General features: G+C 41.7%; 1 protein-coding gene across 1 annotated transcript; it reads left to right on the top strand.

The window, feature by feature from the left end:
- The first annotated feature begins 532 nt into the window (after window positions 1-532).
- YIPF6 (Yip1 domain family member 6) lies at window positions 533-23,236 on the top strand. The gene is made up of 7 exons (XM_012553177.3): window positions 533-656; window positions 5,773-5,901; window positions 7,146-7,224; window positions 10,415-10,457; window positions 13,522-13,647; window positions 14,324-14,481; window positions 21,773-23,236. Exons 1-7 carry the CDS (start codon window positions 606-608, stop codon window positions 21,889-21,891), a joined length of 705 nt encoding a protein of 234 aa, XP_012408631.1. The 5' UTR covers window positions 533-605; the 3' UTR covers window positions 21,892-23,236.
- Window positions 23,237-24,210: the final 974 nt, after the last annotated feature.

The following is a 24,210-nucleotide window of genomic DNA, read 5'->3' as shown; positions in this document are numbered from 1 at the left end:
AGCTGTCCAGGTGGAAAAGGGCTGTTTGGCCCCTGGGGGTGGGGGGACCCTTAGGTTTGATATCTGAGGAAGTATAATGTCATGTTTAACATATATTGGATTACTTGCCATCTAGGAGAGGGGGTGGAGGGAAGGGAATGAAAAAAAATTGGAGGTTTTACACAAGGGTGAATGTTGAAAATGATCCATGTATGTATTTTGAAAATAAAAAGCTTTAATGGAAAAAAAAAGTGTCATGTAAGATAGTGAGCTCCCCGTCACTGGAAGTGTGCAATGTTTAGAGAAGGGATGTCTTCTACTTGCGGCGTCGGACTTGGTGCCAAGAAACTGCCCAGAGGTCAGCGGGGCTCAGTGGAGGAAGAGAAGTAGAGTGAAATTGCAGGAACTCAATATCCTGCCAGAGGGAGAGAGTTAGGGATGGGCTAGAGAGGCTGGAAACAAAAGAGAGGAAGGGCGAAGGGCGGGGCCCAGTGTTGCTAGGCGCCCCACAGTGACGCTTGTGATAGGCTTTCCTCTTGACGTCATCCGGATGCGCCAGCTCAGCCGGGGAGTTCCACGTCGCAGTCTTGGCGCCTGCGCCCTTAGAAGGAAAAGAGAGGCTGAAAATGGCGGAAGCCGATGAACTGACGGTCGGCGAGACTGCGACCAAATCCGGGGTGAGATTAGGGCCAAGGGCAAGAGGGTGCCCGGGCGTGCCGAGGCTTTGGGGACCGGGGTGGGGGGGAAAGGAGCCGAGCGGCCTCCTCTTTGGGCCTCCTTATCTCATCCTGACCGCTGTCCAGTGTCTCCCTTCCCCGCTCCCCCAGTGTTCTGTCCTTCCCGTAGCTTTCGTTAGACATCACCCCGCTCCGATGACTCCTTCTAACCTTGTCCTCCTGCCTTGGGAGTGCCTTAAATATTTCCGAATCACAGATTCTTTAAGTTGTCAGGTCCCTCAGAGACCTTCTGGTCCCGCCCCCTCGCTTTACAGAAGAGGAAACTGAGGCCCAGCAAGGGAAAAGGACTTGCTCATGGTCACATAGAGGATCCTAGGTCTGGAGCTGAGAGGGGCCACCTGCCCCAACCCCTTATTTTACAGATGAGAAAACCGAGCCCCGGCGAGGGAAAGTGACGTCCCCGAGATGGGAGACTCAAGATTGGACCCAGGTCTACTTCTCAAGACGTTGCATTGTGCCTAAAGTTTTCCCTGTATTTTAAATCGTATGATTAAGTTACATCCTTGTAAAAAAAAATACTTAATTCCCTTTGCTTATTCTTTGAATTCGAATTACATTATCAACAGCTGGGGAGGCTTGTAAACTCCGGACCTCTGATTTCATCCAACTCGTGTGGAAACTCCCAACACAGGGACAAACTGTCAGCTCCTCTGTTACGTGGTCTCAGTGTGGTAGTTTTACAGCTAAGGAAAGAGGCAGAGAGAGATGACTTGCTCAGTCACTGTTTACTGTGGCAGAAGCAGAATTAGATTCTCTGATTCTAAATTTAAATTACCCGGAGTATTAAAGAAGGCAAGAGTTGCTTGCCCAGAGTTGGCCAGATCTTCCTGACTGAGGCTTGCCCCTATCAGAGATAGCTCTTAAAACTAACTCAAGTTACCTCTTAGGAAATTTCACTCCATCCAAAAGCTTATACTATTTCCAACAACAGCAGCATGTAAGTGTTCTCTCCCGGCCCTGACACTTTGGTACTTTTTAAGATTTGGAGAGTTTTAAGGTTGTTCTCATTTTAAACCTTTCCTAAATTTCTAGGATATCTGCATTTTTTTAGTGTGATAATTCATTTCATCATGAAGATCAAATGAAAGAACTCTTTGCAAATCTTAAAACAATATTTCTGTTAGATGTTATCTATTTTTACTTGCTTATAAGTATTCTTTCCCCCATATACTTTTTTTTCAGTTCTTTAGTTTCTGAATTGACATGTATCATATTTCCATTCTGTTGTTTTTCTTTTAATATTTCATTGTATAAAAAAGTTTCTACTTTTAGATATTGACACAAAATCACACAATTACTAGTTTTCCTCCATGTTTTCAATACTTAATAATTTGTCTCCCTTCCAAAGCTGTGATACTTATATTAATGCTTTTTTTTCCCCTCACACTCTTTTTGGAAATATAAAAAAATCAATTGGACTTTATTTAGCCTGTATATTATGAGGTATGGATTCAAATCATTCACTGTTCAGTTACTCCACTTTACTGAAAAGAAATACTTTCTTTTCCCATTCTTATATTACTTCTGGCTTCTTTTAAGTTCTTTTTTTATTATTTTATCATATATATACTTTTTTTTTTTTTTTTTGGCCAGGCAATTGGGGTTGAGTGATTTGCCCAGGTTAAGTCTTAAGTATCTGAGGTAGGGCGGGTGTTCTATCCACTGCGCCATCTAGCGGCCCTTTCATGTTAAGTTCTTAAATGAAAGTGGAATTTATTCTCTTCAGTAGATCATTGGTTTTGTTTTTTACTCAATAATAATTTTGTTAATCTCACATTTTACTGTTTTAAAATCTGATGGGTGAGTCCCTCAAGATTATTTTTACATATACACACACTATTGTTAACCTTTCCTCCTTTTCTTGCCGATGATTTTCACTTGAAATTTGTCAAAACTAAAAAAATCTCTGGAGATTTAAATCTTTTTTTTTTTAATTTAATAGCCTTTTATTTACAGGTTATATGTATGGGTAACTTTACAGCATTGACAATTGCCAAACCTCTTGTTCCAATTTTTCTCCTCCTTCCCCCTACCCCCTCCCCCAGATGGCAGGATGACCAGTAGATGTTAAATACATTAAAATATAAATTAGATACACAATAAGTATACCTGACCAAAACGTTATTTTGCTGTAGAAAAAGAATCAGACTCGGAAATATTGTACAATTAGCTTGTGAAGGAAATCAAAAATGCAGGTGGGCATAAATATAGGGATTGGAAATTCAATGTAATGGTTTTTAGTCATCTCCCAGAGTTCTTTCACTGGGCACAGCTGGTTCAGCTCATTACTGCTCCATGATTTGGTTGATCTCGTTGCTGAGGATGGCCAAGTCCATCAGAACTGGTCATCATCTAGTATTGTTGTTGAAGTATATAATGATCTCCTGGTCCTGCTCATTTCACTCAGCATCAGTTCGTGTAAGTCTCTCCACGCCTTTCTGAAATCATTCTGTTGGTCATTTCTTACAGAACAATAATATTCCATAGCATTCATATATCACAGTTTATTCAGCCATTCTCCAATTGATGGGCATCCACTCAGTTTCCAGTTTCTAGTCACTACAAAGAGGGTTGCCACAAACATCTTGGCACATACAGGTCCCTTTCCCTTCTTTATAATCTCTTTGGGATATAAGCCCAGTAGTAACACTGCTGGATCAAAGGGTATGCATAGTTTGATAACTTTTTGAGCATAGTTCAAAATTGCTTGGAGATTTAAATCTATAATTAATTTGGTAATTTTTTTTTTCTTTTTTTCATTGTAAAATGGTACTATCGCCCATATTGCTCCATTTTTCTTAACTTTTTTATTTTTCCCACTAGCTTTAATAACTTTCTTTGGCCACATTTTGTGCCTTCTAAGTACTCCAAATCCTATTTTTGGTCACTGTTGCAAATGGAATTTCTCTTGTTTAAAAATTGCATTTCCATATTATGGTTATATTGTAGTCCTGTTAATTTTACTGCATTCATCTTTCAACTTCACTAAACTAATTTATCATCTTTAGTCATTTTTACATTAATTTACCACATAGTCATGTCATGCCAAAGAATAATATCTTGTTTTTTGAATTTTATTTTTTATTTCTTAATAACTATACCCAGTATTTCTATTAACATATTAAATGTAAGTAATGACAGAATATCCTTTCTTATTCTGTTTTAACGGGTAATGACACGAGAGTTTTTTCCAGTAAGTATAACATTGGTTCTTAATTGTCATCATCATACATTTTAAGCAGTGTCATAGTTGGCCTGGAAGCCAAGAAGACCTGGGTTCAAGTCCTGCCTGTGATTCACTGGTGGAGTATGACTTTGCACAGTCATGAGCCTCTGCGTGCTGCAGGCAACTCTCCAGGATTGTCATTTACCAAAGAGATGCTGTCTGTCCCTTTAGAGGGACTTCCTCACAGTACACTCTCTATCCCAGTGAACTTGGCAGGTTTTCCAGGCCTGTCACTTGTCTAGAAGTTTCAGAGTTGTAAAGGAGCTTGGGTCATCGAGCCCCAAGATCGTCAAAGTGGGAAAGCATCTGCTAGACCAACATGAACCTGAGCAAGAAGCCAGGTTATCAAAGGGATCCCTCACTCTCTACTTGCTTAGAAACAGTGCTCCCTTCATTTTGCAGCTGAGGAAATCAAGGCCCATTGACAGAAAGGGACTTGCTTAGGTTATACAGTGTCAGGATTTAAAATCTGGTCCTATGACTTCAAAGGTAGCATTATTTCTCCTATGCCATACTTTCTCTAAAACCAAATTGTGATAGAGCATGTTCAGAAAAACTGCTATACCTAATTTCCCTTAGAATCCAAATAGAGCAGATGCCACTTTTCCCATTAATGCAAAAAAATTTGTATATTCTAGCTTCATAATAAGAATGTCTGCTGGTTGTCTGATCGCAAAAATTTACTGTATTCTCTAGTAGAAAGAGTCTGGACTTGGACCTGTAGGCCTCTGCTTAAATTTTTGCACGGATTCTAGCTGCACGGCCATATGTTTAACCTCACTTCTCTGAACTTCATTTTTTTTAAGTGGTGAAAAGGAGACCCTGGAGACACAATATGGCATAGTATATTGAAAACTGGCCCCAGGGGTAGGAAAATTTGGGTGCCTATCTCACCTCTGACAAGGCTCTGAACTATGTAACCCTTAAGAAGGAAGTTGCTGTAAGGGCAATCGTAATAGGCATTGGCCAAGGGCGTTGTTCTTTGGGCACTCCCTTCAGTGAGGTAATTAGAGATCCACTCCCAATCTTAGTGAGACTTGATTTGACAGGGTTGTTGGGAGCAAAGGACTCTCTGCTTTCCAATGTTCTGTGAATGAGCTCAATTTTGGAAAACTCAAAACTTTCTAGACTCTCAAATTTCCTTCTTCAAATTCTCAAATTGAGTGCTAAAAGGGACCACCAGGGTCATCTACTCCAGCCTCTTGGTTTTACCAGGCTCAACAGCTAAATGTGGTTCCTTTTAATATTTATTTTTTAAATTGTCTTAGATCCTAAAGCAGGGCTTCTTAAACTTTTTCCACTGATGACCCCTTTTTGCCAGAGAAATTTTTATGCAATCCTGGGTATATAAAATAGGTGTAAAAATCAAATTTTTACTGATAATTAGGCATAAGAAATTTATTTTAAGACGATTCCTTGGCCTACATATAATTTTACCATTTATTAAAGATGAAAACAAATTTGCATATGAATGAGGTGGATGTATTTTTATTTTTACATAAAGAATTAAATCTATTTAAATTACATCTTTAATTTTAAAATTAATTTAAATTCAATATTGATGCCTTTTACTGTTGCCAGATTTTTCACAATCCCCATATTCAGTCACATGACCCCATGGGGTTGTGGCTCACAGTTTAAGAAGCTTTGTCATCAAGTACCTTTGTTTCTCCAGCTGCAAAGAATTAGATGTATCATTAAGTTCAGTATTAAGAACAACTTATTTAATTAGCTGTTATATAAAACCTACCAAAAACATGGTCTCTGAAGAAAATGAACATTAATTTGGAGTTTTAATGAATTCTTTTTATTTTTTTAAACATTTCCTAGTTCCTTGGTCTTTCCGATGTATCCATCTCAGAAGATATCCCTGTGGAGGGAGAGATCACCGTGCCAATGGCATCTCACTCCCAGGATGAAGACTATTCTACTTTAGATGAACCTGTTAGAGAAACCATTGTAAGTTCAACCATAAGAGATGTCTCAGAATTGGGAGGTCTGGGATTGAGTGATCAAGCCTGGCCTCCAGTGATTTAGAGATGAGGAAACAGACTGGGAGAAAAGAACCAGTTTGCCCAGGGCCATCCAGCTAGTGAGTGGCAAAACTGAGACTGAAATTCAGGTTTTCTGCAGACTCCACTACCGTCATCTTTGAGGGAGAAATAAACTACATAATCTGTTTTGATGTTTGCTTATTGCAAAAACATTCAGGTTATACTTACAGATGATTCTTTATCTGACGCTTGCAACTCATTTACCATTTAAAATGGGAATGTTAAGAAACCAACTTTCTTTGTATATATGGCATTAGTGCCTTTAACCAGGGGTCAGAGTAATGGGTCCCTGTCCATGCCCCTCTGGTAGAGGGCTCTAACTTTCTGTGTGCATGTGCATGCGTGTTTTGTGTGTGTGTGTGTGTGTGAGGAGAAATATATGTAAGTATTACAAAATTCAGAATTTATTCTCATTCTCCAGAGCTTTTCCTAGTGGGCCTCTAAAAATATATGGAGTTCCAAGGACTCCATGGAGCTAACATGCCATTTTCACCCATTTGCTGTTGGATCCTGGGAACATCCCAGTATTTCTCTGAATCTCCATTTCTTTAGCTGGAAAATGCATGATTCCCACCAGGTGCCAGGCATGCAGTTTGTAGTCAGACACCTGAGTGGGGGGGCTCAGCCTCAGGGTTTCTCAACAAATGGGTTTTCTTGGTACCTTCTGCTTCTGCATCCCTATCATTTCTGGATATACTTTTACTCATCCCACCCCAACAATTAAGCTTTTCCTTGTAACCAAAAACCCCCCAGCAAAAACAACTGAAAAGATGACTACAACTGACAGTGTGCTCAACCTTTGACCCTCAAAGGGCCCCTAAGCTTGAATTGTGAAGAATTTTTTGGGAGGCGGGGCTGCCCCCAGTCATCATATCACGGGGCATGAATTGTATGGTCCCTATCCATAAAGATTTCTGATCATGTGGCTCACTATTGAAAAAACTTCAAACACTGCTGTACAGAATGGTCACTTTTAGCTTTAAAATAACTTCTCTGAGCCTCAACTTCCCCATTTGTAAAACAGATAATCTCTGAGACATTCTAGTTCTACCATTGTATTCATCAGTTTCATACTAGAGAGCAGGAGAGTAATGAGGTGGTATTGGGAATCTATCTCAGTGCACTGTGACAGTGGTTTGTGTCTTTCAGATTCGAGACCTGAAGGCTGTTGGGAAAAAATTTGTTCATGTCATGTACCCTAAAAAAAGCAATGCACTCTTGAGAGATTGTGAGTATCAGGTTTTCAAGATTCCCTTCTTTCTGTTGTAGCTCTGTTCGATTTTTAGGAAGAGAAAGGTGTGGCAGGAGCACACAACTTTGCATGATCCCCAATGCAATCATAAAAGAACTCAAGTAAAAGAAATACTGCCCTGGCAAGAGTGACGTGCTCAAGGTAGAAAGTTTCTCCTGGACATTTTTCATCCTTAGCAGCTAGGCACTGAGTATCTTGTCCAGAGAACGTGCCCGGTAGACCTTCCTTGTTGCTGACTTCAGAGAAGCTCTGGAAGGAGAAAGATGTTGCTTTGGGCTTTAAGGAGCTCATGGAGACAGTGGGATAAACGGTGAAATTCATGCCTCCCCCCCACCCCATTAAATGCCTGCTATACACAAAGTGAAATGGTGAGAGACAAGGACCTTAAAATCGAAAATAATTGGGATTTAATAAGATGCAACATGGCCAACTGAAAGGGCTGGATTTATAGTCAGGGGGTTATGTGACCTTGGACAAGTGACTTCCTTTGTGGGGCCTCAGGCTTCCTCTCTAATTTCTAAATTGCCTTTTACCTTAAGATCCTATGTTGGTAGGGGGAGGCCCTGGACCTTACCTTCATTAATATTGGGCAATACCAAGTAAAATACCTTCTACCTCTGTGGATGAGGAGTTCCTCTGGGGAGGTAATTAGATTTTGCCCAGAGTCACACAGCCCGTCTTTGACTCTGAATCGGAAATCATTGTTATTTTAAAAATCTTCCACCTTCCTAATGGTCTTTCTCCTGCACCTGATGGATGTGAGTTATTAGCAAGTAAATACATTGGCCATCTCTGGACATTTCTCCGAGTTAGTTTGCTTAGGCAGCCCATGGCTGCTGTGTTGTTGGTTTGGTTGGGTGGGGAGGAGGCACTTCTTATTACCACAGTGTTTTAGTAGCCTTGAAAGATATTAAATTCTCCTCATTTTCATGATTTTTCCTCAAGGCTGTTATTGTGTGCTTGCTGTTGGTGGGATTGGTTTTTGTTATTGTTGTGCCTTTTGTTTTGTTTTGAAATACACTTTTGATATCCCCGAGTCCCCTATTCAGAACAGTTAAATTAGAAAAAGCAGGCAGAATCCAAATTCAGCACAGGCTCAGTTTATTGATCTTAGTGGGATATTAGCCACAACCCTGGTAGGGAAAATTGCCATGGAGAAATTGGCCTAGCCTGACCTTACAAGGAAGCAGGTAGGTTTGGGGGGGGGAGAGTTGGGGGGCAGGGAGAAGCGAAAGTGGAGAAGCCCATCCATCTGGGTACAGCTAAGACCCGAAGCCTACTCTCATCTGCTGCTTCTAGGCTGCTTTTCATTGGGATCTCAGGTGCTGTGACTGACAAAAGCTTTAAAAAAACACATTAGGTTAATTAACAATTAGGGCCAATAACAAAGCCACTTTAAAAAATATCATTTAGAACTGATCATTGTTGTTTAATTCATGCTGTTAAAAGTCCTGAATCTAGTTTCTCTTTGTAATTGAATGACTTCCTCTTGCTATTTGTAAGGAGGAGGGGGAGGATGGGGAAGGGAATTACTATTTATTAAGCATCCTTTGTGTGCCAGGCAGTGTACTAAGCACTTTTTACAAATATTACATTTGATTCTTGCCATCACTCTGGGAGACAGATGCTATTATTATCCCCATTTTAGAGTTGGAGAAACTGAGACAAAGGTTAGATGACTTGTTCTGGGTTCCAGAGCAAATGTCTGTAGTTGAATCTGAATTCCAGCTCCCCTGACATAAAGGCCAGAATTATGTACACCCTAGCTGCTTCAGACATTTTTCTTTCTTTCTTTCTTTCTTTCTTTCTTTCTTTCTTTCTTTCTTTCTTTCTTTCTTTCTTTCTTTCTTTCTTTTCTTTTCTTTTCTTTTCTTTTCTTTTTTTTCTTTTCTTTTCTTTTCTTTTCTTTTCTTTTCTTTCTTTTTTTTAAATTATAATAACTTTTTATTGACAGAACCCATGTCAGGGTAATTTTTTTACCACATTATCCCTTGTACTCACTTCTGTTCTGATTTTCCCCTCCACCTCCTCCCTAGATGGCAAGCAGTCAGACATTTTTCTTACAGAAATAAATGTAAGTGGTTCTTTAACCTATGTCTCTGTTCTCTTTGGCACGGGAGATCGAAGGTAAGAGGCAGCATGGCTAACAGAGAACCCAGTAGCCTTGGGCTCAAGTGCCACCTCTGACTGTCTATGTGACCCTGAAAAGTCATTTTGCTCTCAGTGCCCCAGGCAGTTCTTCAGACGAAAGATTGCAGACAAATTACCACTGTGTGCCAGTGGAGGGAGCTTTCACACCAGAGTTGTCATGGATAAACTGATAGGGCTGAACCCATCAAGCCAAACCACTATGGCTTTGAAAATCACAGGACCCGATTCCAAATCCCGACACCATATAACCTAGGTCAGTCCCTTTGCCTCAATGGGCCTTGATTTCCTCAGCTGCAGAATGAAGGCTAGCCCCATTTCCAAGCAAGCAGAGGGTAAGGGATCCCTTCGAAGGGATAGGGTAACGGGTTCTTGGTCAGGTCCATGTTGGACTAGCTGGGCCCCAACGTGCCTCTCGGCTCCTGAACTTTGGTTTAGGTCTCTACCTTTTTCAGGTTAGGATGTGGGCTTGAAGCAGTGCCTTATGGACCTATAGGAATATTCATGAGGATGAAGATATTTTATGTATATAATTAAATTTTGAAATCTCCAACAAGGTTTTGCATGTATCTCATTTGTTGCTCAAAACAGGCCAGTGAGCTAGGGCAGATGGTATCCCCGTTTTCTAGATGAAGGAACTGAGGCTCCGAAATAAGTGTCAGCAGGAGGCCACCCGCTGATATGTGGCAGAGCCAACTCTAGACCAGCTTGCTGGCTCCCGGGGGATTTTGTGCTTAACTCTGGGCCGTGTTTCATTAGATGGGAAGACAGTGACAACTTGGGAATGAGTCCCAGTAAGGATGAAGTGCCAGGTGGGAGAAGGAAGAAGTGGATTCAGTGCCAGGTGGAAGGTTGGGTTCATTCTGGCAGGCTCTTCTTGATGGCCACATCTCAGAAGTGGGAAGCCTTGACACGGCTAGCCTGGCAGAATGGACCAGTATCAGAATGTGCTTACCCTCACCACCGTGTTCTTTTGTTTGCTAAGTACAGTCTTAACTCATATCTTTTTGCCTTATAGGGGATCTCTGGGGTCCTTTAGTCCTTTGTGTTTCACTTGCACTGTAAGTACTCATTTTTTCCTTTTGAAGTAAGCCTTTGGAAGCTATTGTGGGGTTTCAGAATTGAGGCAAAGTGTGCCTGAGCGATTTCACATGGGGCTTTTTTCATCACGTTTACCTAACACCCTAAATCTGGAAAGTCTTGAGTAAACCTTGCAAAGCCGTCCGTAGAAGTTTCTAAGGTTATCACTCCTCTAGCCACGCCATCTGTGGCCATTGTTCATATCCCACGTTAGCCATATCTGCCTTCCAGTCGTCCTGCCTCTCATTGTCCCGAGAAAACTAGACGTCTAGCTATAGGTCAACATAAGTGGAAACAAAAATCCTGCCAACTTAGAGAAAGAGGGGACAGAGATAATTAGAGGGAGGGAGCACACAGTTTTGTAGCAGATAAGATGGAATCCCAGCCTGGTATGTTTGATGATCGTTCAGTTGTATGCATACCTCTTAGGCGGTATGAAAAGTTTATTAAGGGAGTCCAGGGAACATTAGGTAAATTGCTCTGTTAAGCTATTGAAATTATTCACATTTTTTTTCCTTCTGTATATATGTGTGATAAATTCTAGAATATGTTGCCTTTCATGTTGCCTAGGAGCTGGGGTAAGCTTTACTCAAAAACCCAAAGAGAATGGGGACCGACAAAGGTTGGGAACCCCTGCTGTTGTGTATGTTAATATGAAGGGAGAGGTTAGAGAGGGAATAAGGTAAGAAGTCTTTTGTCTCATCATTTTATCAGATTCTGCAAGCCCTTTGGCATAGGTAATATGTATATTGTCCTAATGTCCTCCATTTTACAGATGAGGAAATCGAGGTTCAAATAGGTTTAAGTGAGGATTGGACCATGAGTTTAATACATCGCTGACTGGTTCTCTTGGTTTATTTTGGGTTCTGGGTTTGTGTTGATTTGGGAAGTCATCTTTGGAATATCTCTCTGGTCTTTGATTTGAAATCGGTGACCCGTGAAACCTTTACTGTCCTGATTACATCTGAGTAGCAAGATCAGTGTAGCATCTATGGAGAACCATGACTATCATTGGGTTCAATTATTGACATAGAGAATGCAAGCCTATCAAACGCTAGATCTGGACCCAGGGCTTTTGGATAAGTCACTTAACCTCAGTTTCCTCATCTGCAAAATGGTTGTGATAGCTACTTGATAAGCTGATAACAGTCTAATGAGATAATAAAGTGCTTTTACAGTTAAAGTACTGTCCCAAAGTAATGTAAATGGCAATTAATATTATTGAAGAGGTTAGTTTCTAGAAAACAGGGGCTCTTAATCTTTTTGTGTGTTCCATGGACCCTTTTTTGGATGTCTGGTGAAGCCTGTGGACCCTGAAAAATGTTTTTAAATAATTGAAGAAAATGCTCCATTTCCATATTCCAGTAAAAATCAAGATGATAGTGTTTCCCTGTTTAAATTCACAGACACCTATCCCCAGTCTGGAAATCTGTCCATGGAGCCTAGATTGAAACTGTAATATAAAAATAAAGAAAAGGAATCTTTCCATCTATAACCTAGTGAGTTTTACATCAGTCCCTGGCAAAATTCAAGAGCCTGTTATTAAACAGATCATTTGGAAATGCTTAAAAATGGAAATGATCACTTACAAGCAAGCATAGTTCATCAGGAACAAATCATGTGGCCTAATTTCACTTGCCATTTTTGATGAGTTCCTAGGGCTGGCACACGAGGAGTGGGCCAGAGTGCTACAGTCGCTCCGCAGCCTAATTAATTGGGAAGAGTCCAAATGCCTGGTTTTCATTGAGCCATTTGTCAGAAATCTCACACCAACGTTGTGGACAAGATGGAGACATGTATACAGAGGGATATTAGAGTTGGCAAGATTTGGCACTGCTTGCAGGACCAGGCCCAGAGGTGTTGATTAGCAAAGTGCCTCGAGGACTGCCTTAGTTTTTGGCTCCATCCCAGGCAATACTAATATTAGTGCCTTGGATGAATAAATGCCATTATTTTCCAGTTTGTGGGAGACGCTTCACTAGTGCACCGGCTAACAGAACTAAGGCTCCAAAAATGCTCCCAGGTTAGTGTTGGGCCAAATCTAGGCAGGGGGGACCCAGACCTTCCTTGTGAGTAATTTCCTTGGAGCAGATAATTCTACAGTCTAAAGTCTTACCTGGAGCAGCGGGTGCTCAATCCAAAGGGGGAACATTCCAAAGAATAGGGTCCATAAATGTTAATAGGGAATTCCTTTTCCAATGCAGGTGGGCTCTTGTTCTGAAACTTCCCATCTTTGGGAGGTGCCCAGGACCCTGAGGTTTAAGTGACTTCCTGCAGTCACACCGCCAGGATATTTTAGAGGCAGGACTTGAGCCTAGTTCTTCCTGACTCTGAGGTCAGCCGTCTACCCACAATGCAATCCCGCCAATGAGATCACAGCTCTAATATTAAAAAAAAAAAATTTAAGTGGCCTCTAAGTACAAATAAAAGATTATGTCTCTAAATGAACTTCCATAGATATTTGCTAAACATGAGTGAATAGAGAGCTTTCCATGTAGGGGTAGCTAGAATTGAGACCCCTAACACACATGTTCTCAACAAGTCACTCCATAAAAGTAGGCTGAGGGCTCTTGCCACTGGTCACGTTGCTGCCCTGTGGCTGTTAGAACGTTTGAATTGGTCGGTGCCTCTGCATACTAGTCCAGTCTTACTCTTCTACATATGAGGAACCTGAAGCCAGATTGGGAAACTGTTTTGCCCAAGGCCATTGGCTGAGTAAGTCAGCCTCTCGTTCTGCCAGGGATAGGTCATGCAGCCTCTTCTGCAGGCAGCCTTTCTCACTTTCCCCAACTGCTAGTGCCCTCATTCCACAGCATCCTTGGATCTCTTCTCTTTATATTTATTCTGTATGTAGTTTTGTGTAGCTTTGTTATCTCTGCTGTTAGAATGTAAGTTTCTTAAGAAAAGTCAGGGTTATCTGTTAGTCTTTTGGGTCTGTAGCGACTAGCACAGGTCCTGGCACATAGATGGTGCTTAAGAAATACATGTTGTTTGACAAAGCCTTTCTAGTTAACCCTGGCTTGGTCCTTTGCTTCCCTGCCCTAGGATGCTACAGGGAGGCTCTGCAGATAGTAAAGAAGATGGTGGACCCCAGTTTGCCGAAGTTTTTGTCATCATCTGGTTTGGTGCGGTTGTCATAACACTAAATTCAAAACTTCTTGGGGGGACCATGTGAGTATTAGGGAAATGCTTAAAACCAGCCCCTTTTCTCTCCCTTCTATGTGGCATAGCTGGAGTTCTGGCAAAATCAGACTGACACTGCTAGCTAGTCTTTGAAAGGGAGGCCCTCCTTGCCAAAACTCACACTCACTCGCTTTCTCTGTCTCTGTTTCTCTTTCTCTCTTCTGCTCTTCTCTATTCCTCTTTCCCTCCTCCCCTTCTCTCCTTTCCCCTTCTCTTCTTGTCTCTCTCTCTCTGTGTATGTCTCTGTCTCTTCTCTCCTTCACTCACTCAGTGGTAGCCCTGCCACACAGAGGGAATCCAGGTGATCTTCATCACCTTTGAAGCTCATGTGGGCAGACAAAGCCTCCCATTCCCCAAGACCTTGGCTTACTTTAAAAAGTCATTTAATTAGGAGCAACAACTTTAAGGAGAAGTGAGCAGAAATATGAAAACAGAAATGTTGTCACGAATTGCAATTCCTTTTTTACACCAGAGCTCAGGGCTGGTTTACCTTGTCTGGGGTAGGTCCCCCACGTTCCAGCAGGCTGTTATTACCTTGTGTGCTTGGTGTGGGTCTTCCATGTTGTAGCCGAGTCTGAAATCCCCATTCTGCAGTGATGGGCTTTGACTATCCTGCTGAATAATTGGTTATTTTTTTAACTTCCTGGCTTTGTCTTTTCCTCAGATCGTTCTTTCAGAGTCTCTGTGTCTTGGGTTACTGTGTCTTGCCCTTAACAGTGGCTATGCTGGTGTGCCGACTGGTACTTCTGGCTAGTATGGGGCCTATCAACTTCCTTATCCGGCTTATCGTGGTGATTGCGATGTTTGCCTGGTCTACCTTAGGTAAGAAAACATCCATTCGCTGATTCTCCAACAAGATAGAACGTGGGTTAGAGGTAAAAGTATGTCTGGGAGCCGTACGCTTCATGAAGGCAAATGTTGGGGGTCTCAGATAACATGGGATTTGGACCCGACAACTGGGCTAGAACCTCAACATCTCCATGACCAGAGGATAGTCATTTAGCCCCTATGTCTCAAGTTCTGTAAAATGAGGGGCTTTGACTAAATGGCCTTTAAGGGGTCATATCATCTGGAGGGTCGTGATACTGCTTCTGAGCTTGGGCAAATCACGTTCCCTCTCGGACCTTGGTTTTTTTTCCTTGTGAAATGAAGGTATCAGAGCTGGTGGCCTCTGATGTCCCTTCCAGATCTAGATTCAGGATCCTGTAAGCTTTCAGATAGGAATGTTACTTCTTGCACTTACTGCCTCCCAGATTTGTCATGAGGAAAGGCTCTCTCAGCATTAAAATGCTATAAAATCATTGCCTGTTTTGTTCTTAAGCTCCAGACCAGGGCTTTCTGCCATTGATATGTGCTAATCAGAGCACATCCCACCAACTAAGGACTAGGTACGTGGGCTTTCAAGGTGAAAATTTTACCTTTTAAAAAATAATGGACAATCAAGGCTCTTGCGCTAAACTGAGTTAGGATCCTAAAAAAGTTTAATTAACTCTAACCCAGGGACGATCCCCTCCAAGGTGAGGCAGACTGGACTAGCAATGGATGCTGCACAATCTTAGTATTGTTGATTTAGAACTAGAACTGACGATAGAGGTCAGAATCCTCTCATGTTACAGAGAAGAAAACTGAGGTTTGGGGAGTTTGACTTGTCCAAGGTAAGAGTACACTGGCAGTAAATAAGTGATAGGAGATTCAAACTCAGGTCCTCTTCTATAACATCCAACATGCTTTTTACCACACCGTACCAGAGCCATTGCTTTTACATTCTCAAAATTTACTGAAAACTCAATGCCCCTGGAATCTTTTTTTTAAAAAAATTAATAATAGCTTTTTATTTTTCAAAATATAATCAAAAAGAGTTTTTAACATTCGCTCTTGTAAAACCTTGTGTTCCAAATTTTTCTCCCTCCCTCCCCCCCATCTCCTTCCTTACATGGCAGGTAATCCAATTTAAACATGTACAATTCTATACATATTTCCCCATTTATCATGCTGCACAGGAAAAATCAGATCAAAAAGGAAAAGAAAATCAGAAAGAAAAAAAAAACAAGGAAACAACAACAAAAAAGGTGAAATACTATGTTGTGATCCACATTCAGTCCCCACAGTTCTCTCTGGATGCAGATGGCTCTCTCTCCATCACAAATCTATTGGAATTGCCTTGAATCACCTCATTCAGTGTTGAAAAGAGCCAAGTCCATCACAGGTGGTCATCACATATTCTTGTTGTTACTGTGTATAATGTTTTCTTGATTCTACTCAGGCAGCATCAGTTCATGCAAGTCTCTCCAGTCCTCTCTGAAATCATCCTGCTGATCGTTTCTTACAGAACAATAATATTCCATAACATTCAAAAAACATAATTTATTCAGCTGTTCTCCAACTGATGGGCATCTGCTCAGTTTCCAATTCCTTGCCACTAGAAAAAGGGCTGCTACAAACATTTTTGCACATATCAGCCTAATCTTTTGAAGCTTAGTGAGTCCTTGTTTATCTAGATCAAGGCTTCTTAAACTTTTTTTTACTCAAAACCCCTTTTCACTTGAGAAATTTTTATATAACCCTGGGTATATAGATATATAAAATAGGTACACAAATCAAACATTTACTGATCATAAATGACCCCTACATTTAGTTTCATGACCCTCATATGGGGTCGCAACCCACAGTTTAAAAAATTTTAGTCTAAATCATAGTCAACAACCAAGAAGGATTTTTTTAAGGTCTTCTAAGTGACCAGAATAGAGGGGACAAGATCCATGTACTAAAATGTCATTCAGTCAATCAATAAGCACCTCCTATGTGCCAGTCACTAGGCTGGATGCTCAGGATATAGAGACTAGAATGAAACTGAACCTGTCCTCAAGAAGATGACATTTTTGGGGGTAGATTATGTATTTAATATATAGAAAATAGATAGAAGATGGTTGCCCTGGGAGGACACCTGCAGTTAGAAGAGAGGGAGCAGGCAAACCTTACTGTAGAATATGGAACTTGAACTGCGTCTCTAACAAAAGAGTGCTCTGAGGCAAAGAGGCGAGGGGAAAGACCAATGTGGGCATGAAAGATAGGTGGTCGTCTGTGAAGAACAGCACAAAGGCTAGTCTGGCTAGATTAAAATGGAGGAAGGAGGCCAGAAAGGTAGGTTGGGGCCAGTTTGTTAAGAACTCCAGAACAGAGAAATTGACGTTTGATCCTAGAGAAAGTAGGGAGTCACTGGGCTTCATGGAGTTGGGGATAGACTCCAGAGGGTGAGTTTGGAACCAGGTGAGAAGTGATGAGGGCCTGAACTGGGACCGTCCCTGGGCAGATTTAGAGAGAAGTTGGATGAGGGGACTCGATGGAGAAATAAAAACAAGATTTGACAGCTGGTGTGAGGGAAAATGAGGCACCCTGATCCTACTCCCCTTTTACTTCAGTATCTGATGATGAGATGGTCCTTTGGCTTCCCAAGGCCAACCCCTCTTGCTATACCTTTGATTCCCTGCCCTCCAGCTGATTGCTTCCATCATCTCTGCTCTCCCTCTAATTTATTGGTTACTTCTCTTCTGCCTACAAACATTCCCAAGTCTTCTTACAAAAGCTATGTCCTATATATCTTTTCATCTTTTTGGTTAACCTTGAAGAAGTCATCCGCCCTTGGAGCCTTCTCCTTCCTTCTCTCTCACTGTCTTCTAAACCCTCTGCAATCTGGCTTCAGACCTTGTTATTCAATGGAAACATCTCTCTGCAGAGGTACAGATGATCTTTTGATTTCTCAGTCCTCAGCTTCCTTGGTTCCTGCAGAGTCAGACACTATGGGTCTCCTTCTCCTAGGGACTCTCTCCTCTCTAAGTTTTCATGACTGTTCTCTCCTGGTTTTCATCCTACTTGATTGACTACCTCCTCCTCTGCCTCCTTTGATGGGCCATCATCCATTTGATACCCACTAACTAGATATTCCCCAAGACTCAGTCCTGGGCCACTTCTCTTTTCTCTCTCTTACTGATCTCATCAGCTCCTGTGGGCTTACCTGTTTTTTTCCATGGAGCTGAATCCCAAATCTCTTTTTCTTGCCCCAATTTCTCTTGAGCTCTCTTCCCATATCATATTTTGGACATTTCCAAGTGAAGTCCCTTAGACATCTTAAATTCAATACACTTAAAACCAAGCTCAGTATCTTTCTCCCCTGCAAAATTCATGGATCATCCGAATTTCCCTATTACCAACAAAGGAACCAACCCCCTTTTGGACATCCAAGTTTACAAGCCTTCTTGTTTCATCTTCTATTCTTTCCTCTGTCACCCTGCATATTCATACCCACTGTTAGATCTTGTGACTTCTATCTCCTGTCTACTCACACAGTCTTCACCCTGATTCAGATCGTCTTTACCTCCCTGTCTAAACTCCTGAAATGGCCTTTTAATTGGGCCCCTGCCTCAAGCCAGTTAGCCCATCGAATATTTTATTAAGCATTTTACTGTGTATTCGATATGTGCTATTTAAGCACTGGGAAAACAGGAAGACAAAATAGCCTCTGCCCTCAAGGACTTCATATTTTAAGGGAGGAAGGAACATTTAAACAGCTATGTACACACAGGAGACCCTGGAGGTGCTCTCAGAGGGCAGGTACTGGCATTAAGGGAGACTAAAGGCTTTTAGGAAGTGGCATTTGAGCTAAGATTTGAAGGAGCCCTGGAGAGAGAACATTCTAGCCATGGGAAGCCAGAGAGTTGGGAGATAGAGTGTCATGTGGGAAGAACAGGAAGGCCAGTGTCACTGGATCATAAGAGTCTGTGAGAAGACCAGAAAGGAAAGAAGGGGCTAGACTGGGAAAAGCTTTAAAAGCCAAAGAAAGAATTTGATATTTGATTCGAGAGGTAATGAGGAGTTACAGAATTTTCTTGAAAGGGGGGTGTGGGATGACATGGTCAAATCTGCACTTTGTGAAAGTCACTGTGACAGCTGAGAAAGATGGATTGGAGTTGGAAGAGATTGGATTGAAGTATGCAGACCCACCAGCAAGCTATTGAAGTAGTGTAGACGTGAGGCAATGAGGATGGTGACAGTGTCAGAGGAGATAAGGGGGTAGATCTAAGACTCTCTTAAGGGAAGGTAGGTTCAACAAGATTTGGCAGCAGATCGGATATAGGAGATGAAAAGGAGTGAGTAGAGGGTGAAAGTTAGGTTGTAAGCCTGAGTGCCTTGGAGGATGGTGTTATTCTTGACAATAATAGGGAAGTTAAGGAGAGGGAAAGATTTTGGGGAAAAGCTAATGAGTTCAGTTTGGGATATGTTGAGTTTAATATGACTGTAACACATCCAATTTGAGATGTTCAGTAGGAAGTTAGAGATGGGAATCTAGAGGGTAAGAAAGAGGGTGAGGGCTAGATAAGTAGCTTTAAGAATCATCAGTATGAAGATGATAATTTATATGTGGGAACTGATGAAATCAAGTAAAATAAAGAAGGAACCTTGGAGGATAACCCACCACCCACCAAATGTGACTTGCATTAAGATCTAGCAAAGGAGACAGAAGGAATGGTCAAACAGGTAGGAGGAGAACCAGAAACTAGAGCGAGTATCAGAGAAGAAGAGGATGACTGACAATGTCAAGGGTCAGGAAGGATGAGGATTGTCCTTTCCAAGACTAAGCCCACTATGAGGTACACTCTCCCCCTTATAGTGTCTTCCCTCTAATGATGTCTTTCTCCTTATTCTAATTAATTCTGGTTAGTCTGCTAAACTCCTCTATGGATTTAACCTGCCAGTCAATGCCAAGCTTCATGGCATATCCTCAGTGGATTTTTTCAAACTCCTTTCCTTGATAATGTTAACCCTATTACTCTTCCAACTCTGTTTCATATTTGTCACTCCTACTGTCTGTTTACCTCTTATTTTGTCTGTAACCTCTTCTAAATAAACTTTACCTTTTGACCAAAAAGAAGAAGGATGAGGATTAAGAAAAGGCAGAGACCATTGATAACTAGAGAGAACTGAATGGTAATGTTGGAAGTTAGATGGAAAATCAAGAAGAAAGTGAAAGGAAAGAAAGTGGAGACAGTCATTGGAGAGGCCCTTTTCGAAGAGTTTAGCCCATTACAGGAAGGAGAAGATGATAGATCAAAGGATTTTTTTGAAGAGGGAAACATGATCCTATTTTGTAGGCAGAGGGAAGCAGTTCAAACAGCCTCGAGTTTTCCATTGAAGCATGAGGCAAAAGTTCCAGCTGAGAGGGGCAGGAAAAACAACGTGAGATTTGAGGAAAGATGAAACTGTATGGAAGAATCCCCATTGTGGTGAATTGAGTTAATTATTTTGAGTAAAAGTTTTGCCTTGCTGTAGGGAGGACCTACTTGAGGTTATGTGACATAAATTTGTATTAGAGCCAGGCAACATGATTTCTTGGGTCTCTTAAGCGATGTTCAACAGCATAAGATAGGAGTAAAGGCAGATAATGGTAAGAGTAATCCCAAGGTGGACTTGATCAGTGATGAGGTAAGGATCAAGGAACCTGAGGGTAGAGGATGTTGTAGGCTTGAACTGGTTCATCAAGGAGTCTAAGTAGAGAAGGAGGAGAGTAGAGCTAGTGCAGAGGTAATGGTCGGGGAGAGGACTGAGGAGTGGAGAGTCAGGATAAGCACAAAGAATGCATTTTGAAGTTGCAAGGTAGGAGAGGTGGATTGACACCAGATTATGATCAGAGAAAGGAATTTCTGAGTTTGTGAACGTGCATGAAGAACACTTGTGGGGATGACAAGATCAACAGTAATGTTTAAAAGGATCATACGTGTATAGTCTCTGTCAGATTGTTTGCTTTCTTGGAAGGGATGGAGGGAGAACAATTGGGAACTCAAAATCTTAGAAAAATGAATGTTAAATAGTATCTTTACATGTAATTGGAAAAATAAAGTACTATTGAATGGGGGAGGGAGGGTACAAAAGCAGTATGACCATCTTGGTTCTAGCTAAGATGGGGTGGAGGAGTAAGTTGTGGGAAATGAATAGTTTCCTGGTAGTAACTGGGAAGTTCAATTGTTTGTAATGTATGCTGAAATTCTCCAGTATGAGGGCAGGAGAGTAAGACAGAGCTAGGCGATGAACTCAGTGAAAAAGAATGCCTGTGTCCTGAGGTTGGCAGCCTTCAGAATCCATCGAGGGATAAACATGGATTGAATGCGATCAGGGGAGTAAAGGTTATTGAGTGGTGGCAGAACAAGGGACTGAGAGTGGCTGTGGTCATGGGGAGTATGAGAAAGTGCAGCCAGTGCCGGGAAGAGATCCCTGGAGATGTGTTGTCCTCAGGAGGGAGCCTGTGTCAGTGTGAGTGAGAAAGGAAAAGTTTGTTAGCTATGAAGCAAACATTCCGGAGTGCACAGTGGAAGGGCTGGGGAGGTCTCAAGTCCATGCTTTCAGGATTGAGTTGAATGGGAGGAGAGTAAGGGAGCAAATGGTGGAGGATGGGGAGCAGGGTTTGCATAGCCACAGTCCCCATTCCAATCCATCCTCCACACGTTGCTGTCAAATGATCTTCCTGAAGCTTAGAACTGACCTTGTCATATACCCCTCATACTCTAACTCCAGTGATTCCCTAGTGCTTTATGGGGCAAATAGTCCCCTATAAATCAGTAGTTTCTGAAGGCATTGCTATGCAGCAAAGAACAAAACATGGCACTTCAGTGATGACCCTAAATGAGCAAGAACAGATTTTGTTTTGTATTCATTATTTAAGATGACAGAGAAGTGGACCATCTTAAATTTTGGGAAGAAAATGGCTAAAGTCCAGAATACTTTAGTACTATTAAGAAATCTCTTTTCATTTCCCCAGGGTTCTAAACAGCTGAGTTTGAGATCCACTGTGGATTTACCTACTAGGGTTTATTCAGCTTTAGCTCTGGTGACTTGAGAAGCAAAGTGATCTAATGGGTAGAACACTGGTCTGGAAATTAGGAAGGTCTGGATTTGAATCCTTTCTCGGACACTCACTAGTCTTTTGCCTTGGGTTAACCCTTTTCCCTCTCTAGGCCTTAGTTTTCTCCTCTGTAACATGAAGGGGCTGGACTCACGACTAAGGGCCCTGCCAACTCCAGAACCAGGACTAACCTTTGCCAATTTGGTTTTTGTTATTATTCAGCATCCACAGCATTCCTGGCTGATAGCCAGCCTCCAAATCGAAAAGCCCTTGCTGTGTACCCCATCTTCCTCTTCTACTTTGTTATCAGCTGGATGATTCTCACCTTTACACCTCATTAAACCAGGACGCAAGAGAAGCCAAAGAGCCCCAGCAGAACAGAAGACTCCACCTCCGCTTTAGGCCTTTGCCTCCGGTCTCTCCTTTCTTGACTATCCAAGGGAGCCTGGATGTGGTGAAGGGGGTGGAGGTGGCGGTAGGGGTTGAGGGGCAAGAGAAAGCCAAGGTTGTGCAGCAACACCAGCACTTTGGTAAAAAGCAATTGCTTGGCAGGGTTTGTACTTTGATCTTTCTTAATATGATTGTTTCTTTAAAATACACATACAGCCAAAGTACTACCCTGTTCAAGGATTATGGTTCACTGTGTCATGTGTGCATGTGTGTGTATGAGGGGTGGCTACAGGAATGACACGATGATCGATCGCTCATCGAGATGGCCACCGAAGTCAAGTTCATACAACACCAATTCACGTACAGCTTTCTCTTTCAAACATACTGCCTTATCACCTTTGGGGTATTTCTGTCTTTTGGCAAGGGAGGGTTATCGCTCTGTCTTTTTGTCGTCTTCCGTTCCTTTTCCCTTTCCCCTTTTTGGATATCTGGAGGAGTAAGGGGACATTCCTAGAACATGTGGAAAAGGAAAACGCTTGAATTGAAATTCAAGTTGTACTCTATAAAGATATTGGACAGGCCGCTTTCCTTTGAAAAGCACATGTGGAGAACCCTGTCTTTTTTGGACCATAAACCTCTGACTGTCTCTGTGCATATGCATATTTCAGTCATGCCATGTGTTCTAACAAAAGCATGCCAGCCTCTTGGTAACCCTCCAGCTCCTTATCTCCCTCTTTATCCCTGAATGTGCATGCTAGGCTATTAGGAGCCAGCATGGAATTTTCCTTGGGCTAAAGCAATCAGTGTTGAAACCCTTGAACTTCCCCTAGTAGAAGACTTTGGAAAATGTAGGTAGGCAGGTCACTAATGCACATTTGTATCACTGTGTAATAAGCACACTCTTTTAACTGCAAAGGGGGACGTTTGGAATATAGCATAACTATAAGAAATCCCTTCCTCCTCAATGGAACTTATCCCGGTGGGAGGTCTGGAAGGTGTAGACAAAAACCAGGTGTAGGCAAAAACTAGGAGCTTTAAAAACTAGGATGTAGCTTTAAAATCCACGAAGGCATTTCATGTCTTCATGGCTGCCCGACTAGAGAATTCAAGCAGGAGCACATTTTTCACTGGACCCCTTCCTGGTGGGGAACAGCTTTCCTTTAGCTGTAGACTTACTTTCTAGGTAAAGAGGACCTTATTTAGCTGTATACTCTTTGTCCAGCTTTACTTACGCTCTCGGATATTTATCCTAGAGAGATGGCAAGGCTTTGCAAAAGCATTTGGGGGCGAGGCTGGCCTAAAATGGGCTCGGCCCTTTGGGAATTCTTTTAAAGGGGAGATCTGGGCTCCTCTCCGGTGACATTGCACATTGGAGGACAGTGGTAGGTGAAAGTCCATTCTGGAGGAAAGCTTTCCTAGCAAATGCACAGTTAATTCTGTAGATGACCATTAACGGCCCGTGCATTTTCTGTGTCATAGACTTTATTTAGAATAGCTTTCTATTTAAAGGTGAGCTGTATATAAATTTGTACTCGGAGTAGAATAGTTTGATTTCCTACATTAGCCGTAGGTATCACTCAAGAAAAATGGTCCCTAGACTCACCAATAGCAATAAAGACCTTATTAAAGGAACTTTCCTCCTCTCCGGCCCAGGTTAGATTCTTGGTTTTTCTATATTTATTTATTACAGTTTATCCTTAAATGCTTATGTACTTTTCCATGTAAAGACAAATTCAGCACATAAGTCTTGACCTAGAAGATATTTTGAACCAACTAAGTGGATCCTAACTTGTTCACTCTTAAAAATAGCTCTTCCTTTACAGTTCCTCATAATCGGTCCTGACAATTATGTGAATTTATTTTGAAGGAAAGACTGTTTCCTGGGTCACTGTTTTTTCAAAGGGAAGGAAGGAAGCCTATTCTCATACGCATTTTACTCCAAGTCTGAATATTTGGTTGAAAGCAAGTAAAGCCATGACTTTTGGATTTTGCCTTTTTTTTTCTTTTTATAACTTTGCTTTCAATATGTCTTGTTCTGTGTTCACTGACTGCTCTTAGGTAATGTGGGTGACTTTTAGAACAGGGTGGTCTTTATTTCCTTTCTGATTTTGTCAACTGACTAATAAATTGGTCTAGATTTTTTCTTTAGATATAAAAATAAAACAAAACAAAACATGGAGGAGGATCAGTCTAGGGCGTAAAATCTTTCCTTAACAAATGTGAAATGCTGAGGCCTCAAGAGCCGGTCCAGTCTCCAGAGCCTCTGGAAG

Source organism: Sarcophilus harrisii, chromosome X (genome assembly GCF_902635505.1).
Source record: "Sarcophilus harrisii chromosome X, mSarHar1.11, whole genome shotgun sequence".
Taxonomy (NCBI): domain Eukaryota; kingdom Metazoa; phylum Chordata; class Mammalia; order Dasyuromorphia; family Dasyuridae; genus Sarcophilus; species Sarcophilus harrisii.
This window is presented reverse-complemented; position numbering and strand designations above follow the sequence as displayed.

What these genes read in the sequence shown, in the direction of transcription:
- YIPF6 (XM_012553177.3), top strand. Translation starts at nt 606, where the DNA reads ATGGCGGAAGCCGATGAACTGACGGTCGGCGAGACTGCGACCAAATCC. An exon ending in AGACTGCGACCAAATCCGGG is followed by an intron (nt 657 to 5,772) that starts GTGAGATTAGGG and finishes AACATTTCCTAG; the next exon opens with TTCCTTGGTCTTTCCGATGT. An exon ending in AAACTTCTTGGGGGGACCAT is followed by an intron (nt 13,648 to 14,323) that starts GTGAGTATTAGG and finishes TCTTTTCCTCAG; the next exon opens with ATCGTTCTTTCAGAGTCTCT.